Source organism: Pinus tabuliformis, chromosome 9, assembly GCF_031772625.1.
Source record: "Pinus tabuliformis cultivar Carrire ecotype Pingquan chromosome 9, CPIR1, whole genome shotgun sequence".
Classification (NCBI taxonomy): Eukaryota; Viridiplantae; Streptophyta; class Pinopsida; order Pinales; family Pinaceae; genus Pinus; species Pinus tabuliformis.
Window position 1 is genome coordinate 1,828,883,325 of NC_142307.1, and position 7,110 is coordinate 1,828,890,434.

Genomic DNA, 7,110 nt, shown 5'->3' on the forward strand with positions numbered 1-7,110 from the left:
CTTATTCCTAATCAATAATTGGATTAGAAGATGTGTACCTGGTTAATCCCGCTACTGATGTTCTTATTCACAGAAGTCACCTGTAATGTTTTTGCTCTTATCCTCCCAACCTTGAGATCAACAACCTAGAGACTTTTCCTTCCCAGGACTTTTTCCCTGGGTGAGAAGCAGTTGCATCAGTTTTATAACTGATTCACTAAAAATAGAAATCCTCCTTCAGGAGGCTGCCAGCATTTTCAAGAACATATCCATGTAATTTAAAAATAATTTAAATATTAACTTTCTTTATTAATAATGTCATTCCAAGTCATGAGTAACCACTCAACACTTTTTACCACAGTAATTATCCAGATTTACAAGTTACCAGGGTCATTACATCTTCCCCCCCTAAGATTGGACATCGTCCCGATGTCTACTCTCATTAAATAAATGTGGATAAGTTTTTCTAATGAGTTCCTCGTCTTCCCATGTAGCCTCCTCAGGCCCATAGTGCTGCCACAACACTCTAACTTGGGTAATAACCCGTTTCCGCAGCCGCACTTCTCTCCGGTCGAGAATGCTTTGTGGTTCGACCAGGACCTCGCCTTCCGGTTCGACCTGCAAAGCACCAATACCTTTAATCAGTTCCTTAAAAAATAAGTCTGCTTAATCAAACAACCAGATTAATTCTTACCCGCACATCTTGCCATCGAATGACATGTTTAGAATCATATACATATTTCTTTAGGACAGACACGTGGAACACATTATGAATCCTAATGTGACTTGGCATGGCAAGTTGGTAGGCCACTGGCCCCACTCTAGCCAAGACCTGGAAAGGTCCAAAGTATCGAGGAGCCAGCTTGGCGCACCCACTCCACTGCAGGGCGCTCCTTCTGGTTTGTATCCTCACAAACACATGGTCGCCAACTTTGTATTCCGTGAATCTTCTTTTCCTGTCCGCAAAGCTTTTCTGTCTATCTTGTGCAGCTTTTAAGTTTGCATGCACCTTTCTTACCATGTCTTCCATGTCTTTAAGCATTTCCGGACCCAAATTCAGCTTGTCTTCCGATCCACCCCAACTTGAGGGTGTGCGACACTTTCATCCATACAGGACCTCAAAGGGACTTAGCTGAGTCGAAGTGTGATATCCGTTATTATACGCAAATTCGACCAGATGTAAATATTCTTCCCATTGACCTGGTTTCAGCATTACATATGCTCTCAACATATCTTCCAGCACCTAATTCACTCGCTCGGTTTGACCATCGGTCTACGGGTGATAAGCTGTGTTGAAGTTCAGCTGAGTACCCAACTCGGCAAACAATGTCCTCCAAAAGGTAGAAGTGAATTTCACATCGCGATCTGATATAATTACCTTTGGTAACCCATGCAATCGGAACACATTTTGCATGAAGAGATGAGCAATCTGCACCGCCTTGTAGGTGGACTGCACAGGAATAAAGTGCGCTGCTTTACTTAACTTATCAACCACTACCATGATAGAGTCGTTGCCTTTCTTTGTTCGGGGCAACCCTATTATGAAATCCATGGAAATGGTTTCCCATTTCCACTCCGGAATGGGCAAAGGCTGTAGCAGTCCAGCGGGATGCTGATGTTCTGCCTTTATTTGCTAGCATTCCAAACATCGTGCCAAGTACTCCACCACTTGTTTCTTCATTCCTGGCCAATAGTATTCCTTCTTAAGCGCAGTGATCATCTTTTGATACCCAGGATGACCAGTGTAATGGCTGATATGAAACTCATCCAGAACCAGCCTTCTAAGATCTTTTACATCAGGTACATACATTTTCTTATTAAAACACAGCATTCCAGCACTATTTAGCGTATATCCTTGCTGTAATTTTTCCTTATCAGATTGTTGTACTTGCTATTTTAAATGCTGGTATTCAGAGTCAAGACCAGCTGCTGTTTTTATTTTCTCAATTAGCGAACTCTGCCATTTGCTGACTGAAAGTTCACATAAACAGTGAACCTTCCGACTTAATGCATCAGCCACTCTATTTTCCTTGCCTTTTAAATGTTTTATTTCGAAATCAAACCCACTTAGGAAATCTGCCCATCGGCCTTGCCTTGCATTCAGGATAGGTTGGCTGAAATAATGTGTCAAGCTGTGGTGATCTGTTAACAACAGAAATTTCCTCCCTAGGAGGTAATGCCGCCACATTTTCAGCGCATGAATAACGGCTGTTAATTCCAGATCATAAGCAGAATATTTTTGTTCATGCTCTTTTAGTTTCCTTGACTCATACACTATTACCTTTCCTTCCTGCGTTAAAACCCCTCCCACACCCTCCTTGCTTGCATTGGTGCATACCACATAATCCTTGTTAGGATCAGCTATACTCAAAATGGGTGTCGTGGTGAGTAAGTGCTTCAGGCGGTCAAAGCTCTGCTGGCATTCTGGTGTCCACCTAAACACTTTCCCCTTTTTCTGCAATGAGGTGATAGGATAGGCTATCCTAGAGAAACCTTCCACAAACCTCCGGTAGTAACCAGCTAATCCCATGAAGGACCTGATATCAGCAACATCTTTGGGTATGGGCCATTCCATAATGGTTTTTATCTTCTCTGGATCTACAGCAATTCCTTCTTTAGTAATTACGTGTCCCAAATACTGAATTTCCTCCTTGAAGAAATCGTATTTGCTGAATTTAGCGTATAGCTGATGTTCTCGAAGAGTCTGTAACACCAGCCTAAGATGCTCTTCATGGTCTTGCTGGGAGCGAGAGTATATCAGAATATCGTCAATAAATATCCGCACAAATTTGTCCAAAAACCGATGGAACACGCTGTTCATCATACACATAAAGGTGGCAGGTGCATTAGTCAAACCAAACGGTAGCACTACAAATTTGTAGTGGCCATAGCGTGTCCTGAAAGCAGTTTTGGCGATGTCCTCATCTTTAATCCTGATCTGATGATAACCGGATCACAGATCAATCTTAGAAAACACTTTGGCCCCTTTTACTTGATCAAAGAGTTCATCTATCCTGGGTAAGGGGTACTTGTTTTTGACCGTGAGTTTATTCAGCTGCCGATAATCTATGCACATGCGAAGGGTTCCATCCTTCTTCTTCACAAATAATACCGGAGCTCCCCAGGGTGATACACTGGGACGAATGTACTGTTTATCCAACAGCTCTTGGAGCTGCATTTTCAACTCTGTTAGCTCTGGTACGCTCATTCGGTATGGTGCCCGCGATACTGGTGCTGCCCCCGGTACTAGCTCTATAGTGAAGTCTATGTCCCTCTTTGGAGGCAGTCCCAGTACCTCTTCAGGAAACACATCTGTAAATTCCTGTATCACTAGAATATTGCTTAATGCGGACATCTTGTCTTTCTGGTTTGCGTAACCCACTTGTATGGCATAAATCTAACATTTCTTCCTAATACACTTAGCTAACTGAGTCGCACTGATAGGTCGAATCTGGACAGGATGTTTAATTCCCTACAATTCCTGCTGCTGCCCCACATCATCCTTGTAATATATAGTCTTGGTTTTGCAATTCACCAATGACCAGTGCTTTTCCAGCCAATCCATACCAATAAGGATGTCATAAGAGCCTAATGGGAGTACATTCAGGTCTGATGTTACGGATTGTCCAGCTATGCTGAAAGAACAGTTATTGATTTTAGCTAAAACCCGTCTTTTGGCTCCCGTAGCCAACTGGACCAACCATGGGTTTTTGAACCTTTCCGATGATAGCTTACAATGTTCCACTACTTTTGGACTAACATAACTTAACGTAGCTCCTAGATCAATAAGTACAGCTACAGAAAGGTTTGAAATCTTACCTTCGAATTCCACCATGGATGGCTGGTACTCCACTTGCCGGTCCTCTAAGGCTGCGTTAATTCTTGGCACGCTGCACACCACATCTCCAACAGTTGAGGCTTCATGGATTTGAGATATTTGATCAGTTCCTTTACGCTGTGGACAATTCTTAACGTAATGCGGCCCTCCACACCCCCAGCACTGAACTGGAGGTTTGGTTCCCTCAATCTCTGATCTAGTAGGTGGTTCGCTGATCCTGCTCTCGCTTGGCTTAGCCCGGAAGGTACCCTTATTTGTGTTTCTGTTAAACTGCCCCTTTCCAGCACTCTTACCGCCATTTCCACGGCTGCCTTTGTTATTTCCAGCAATTATGTTTCCTTTTCTTTCATTCCATCTCTTGTTTGGAATGTCTCCTTTTTGTTTGTTCTACTGGTAACAAATTCTAGCCTTACGAATTGCCTCATCCATAGTTCGGGGGTTGTCAAACTCAATCCGTTCCCTTATGTAAGCTGGTAGGCTACTCACGAACCTCTGCACCTTGGCCTTCTCCTCTTTTATGTATGGCACATAACGAAGCAGAGAAGTGAAGCGATTTATGAATTCATCCATGGACTGCTGTCCTAGCCGTAAGTCATGGAATTCTTGCGCCTTCTCATCATAAAAGCGCTTAGTTAAATATCTCTCCTTAAAGTATTTCTGAAATTTTTCCCAGGTTATGCTTTGCTCACTTACTCCCTTCACAATTTTAATCTCTTCCCACCACAAGGTGGCTTTTCCCTGCAACTGGAAAATGGCCAGCCGCGCCTTCAGATTTTGGTCATATTCGTAAAGTTGAAAATATTTGTTAATATTAATCAACCAGGCTTCTGCTGCTTCTTCCTGCTCTCCATCGAAAAGTGGAGGTTTGATTTTTCGGAATTCTCCCTGTAATTCCACTTTCTGTCTCTTGGACGTTTTCTGCTCTAGCACATTATCAGAATGGTCTTCCTGTTCTTCTGAAAGCTCAGGTGCGTAATCCCGTTCCTCAGTGCCCCTTTTCTGTTCTGCACTGGGGTTGGCTAAGGGTGGATTTTGTTTATCTGACAAGCTTTTCAGTATTCTTTCTTGTTCCATTGTTAATCGCGCATTGTCCTCTCGCAGACGCGCCATCTCACCTTTCAGCTCCTGGACAGTTTGCAGTATCGCCAGATTGGTACTGCGTGTCTCAGCACCAAGCTGTACCCACAGCTCAGCATTTTCTTGAGGGATGCCGCCAGCTCCCGGCATTTCCTCCATCTTGCTATTAGCTGCTAGCAGGTAGCTATCTCTGTATGGTTCTCCTAATTGGTACACAAGAAAGGCAATTAGCTGCATTGTTTTTATATATACATTATAAGATAATCTTTGCTGTTCCAGAGGCCACAGTTTTGAAACCTCTAGCTCTGATACCACATTGTCACGACCTCATTGTCTTAACATAATTAATAAAAAAAAAAAATTATATGGTGGGCTCACCTATGACCACACCCCGTAAATATATGTTTACCCATGTGGGAATTCCCGCCAGACCTTCACGCAGTATCTACAGGTATATACATGGCAATTGATTTAACATCTGGTTCAAACCCAAGGTGGGCAATCTATGTTTAAGACCTTAATATTTATCATACCCATCGATTATGGATTTTTTCCGCTTTACTAAGGTTTGATGCAATATACGTTTGTTTGCGGGCCATGAGTTGTCATACCTCTGTGATATAAATGTGAAGCGCCACATGGAATACGAAGGAGCCAACTCACCCCTCTCCGTGGCCAGATGGCTCATCTTCACATGTTGTCACGTGTCTCGTGGAGGGTTGACCTGCTCTGGGGTTCGCGCCAATCCATCCTGCCAACATCAACGATGGTGATCCCTCCTTATCATCGGATGACTCAGCTTTGTTTAGGGTTTGGCGATCCATATTTAACCACCGGGATCATCGGACTGGGTTCATTTGCGCCCATTGCAGCAGCTGAGCTCCTCCACTCCTTCGTCAAGTTCCTCTGCAACTCCTCCGGTTTGCATCCTCCTGCCAGGTAAAGGTTCACTCCACTGACTATTTGATGTTTAAGTTTCATAGCTAACCAGTCAGTTTTGTATATAAGCTTGGAACCCTCGTCATACCCTGACTGTGGTCTTTGTTGACAGACGGATGTACACAGGTCGGATGCTGTCCATAGATGGTCTCCACAGCGTGCCGGAGGGTTTGGATAACGCGCATTTACAGGTAAGCTTACTCCACTATATACTTTATCTTTGTTACGGTTTTACTGTGTTGATGTGCGATGACTCTGGCTGAGACAGTGCTTGTGTTTTTATGCCTAATGTCTCAGGTCCAACACCATGTCCAACCTCTTGTGCGTTTAGCAGGCGGTCTCTTTATGCCTGTTTGATCCGCATGAGACCTTAGGGTTATGGCGTTACGCCCTTCATTTATGTGTCTATGTATTGAACAGTTAGGGTCTCAAGTTCGACTGTTAATGTTTGTATATCTGAACGCTCTTCCGAGCCGTTGACAGAGATGTAATGTTGTATGAAGTTCTGTTATTTAATAGTTGTATTACTTGTGGCTTCCGCATTTTACCCTGTCAGGACCTCTCACGGCTACAGGGGTGTTCCCACAGTTTCTTGATAAACACAGTTTCTATTCACATATTTTATCAATAGAGGCTAAATATCATTTCGTTCTTGCATTGCCGGTGTAAATGAGGTTTATATGTATCGTGCCTCGCTGTTTGTTCGTTTTCTATTTAATCCATGACTACATAGTTTTTGTGGTTCGTTGCCATACGGCTTACTATGGTTTACCCATTGAGGGTTTCACATGCAATATTTCTTCGAATACCTGTTCCTATTCTTTATATATATATGCATGCTCGGTTCACCGTCTTTATATTTAACATGTTCTGTTCATAGTCTTTATATTAACATGCTTTGTTCACAGTCTTGATATATATATATATACATGCGATTTGGGTGAGCCCTGTACTCGTTATATGGGTGCAGAGGCCACCCTTCCGCGAACATCTGATATGGTAACCCACTGCTGGGTTAGCACATAGTTATTAATCCATTATGTTCTTACTGTGCTGCCTTAGTTCAACATTATGTGAGGGTTTCGTTATACAATATGTTCAGGTACTTGACTCTGTTATATGTGCATGTAACTTATTCTGTTTCTATGGTTACGGTTTGGCGAGCACCACTGTTTTGATCTGTATGATGCTTCTTTTCACGGCATCATTCCAGAGTAATATTCTACTACACAATTGTTAGTTTTACAGGATATTTTATATAGTTGCTAGTAGAACAT

The 7,110-nt window shown here is 42.8% G+C and overlaps 1 protein-coding gene and 1 long non-coding RNA gene across 2 annotated transcripts; one reads left to right on the forward strand and one right to left on the reverse strand.

Annotated features, from left to right (window-relative positions):
• Positions 1-1,252: 1,252 nt before the first annotated feature.
• Positions 1,253-3,334, reverse strand: LOC149156104 (uncharacterized). Its single transcript, XM_089444636.1, has 5 exons — positions 3,113-3,334; positions 2,852-2,917; positions 2,619-2,719; positions 2,261-2,516; positions 1,253-1,612 (listed from the first exon to the last, which is right to left on the reverse strand). Exons 1-5 carry the CDS (start codon positions 3,332-3,334, stop codon positions 1,253-1,255), a joined length of 1,005 nt encoding a protein of 334 aa, XP_089300762.1.
• Positions 3,335-5,718: 2,384 nt separating this feature from the next.
• Positions 5,719-6,319, forward strand: LOC149156105 (uncharacterized). The gene is made up of 3 exons (XR_016262501.1): positions 5,719-5,833; positions 5,946-6,024; positions 6,131-6,319. It is a non-coding gene; the product is annotated as an uncharacterized LOC149156105 (long non-coding RNA).
• The last annotated feature ends 791 nt before the right edge of the window (positions 6,320-7,110 follow it).

Coding starts and splice junctions, on each gene's coding strand:
- LOC149156104 (XM_089444636.1), bottom strand. CDS start 3,334: ATGTCCGCATTAAGCAATATTCTAGTGATACAGGAATTTACAGATGTG. Junction 2,517..2,618: donor TTCTTCAAGGAGGAAATTCA/GTATTTGGGACA, acceptor TGCTGATATCAG/GTCCTTCATGGGATTAGCTG. Junction 1,613..2,260: donor TTTTAACGCAGGAAGGAAAG/GTAATAGTGTAT, acceptor TTGGAATGCTAG/CAAATAAAGGCAGAACATCA.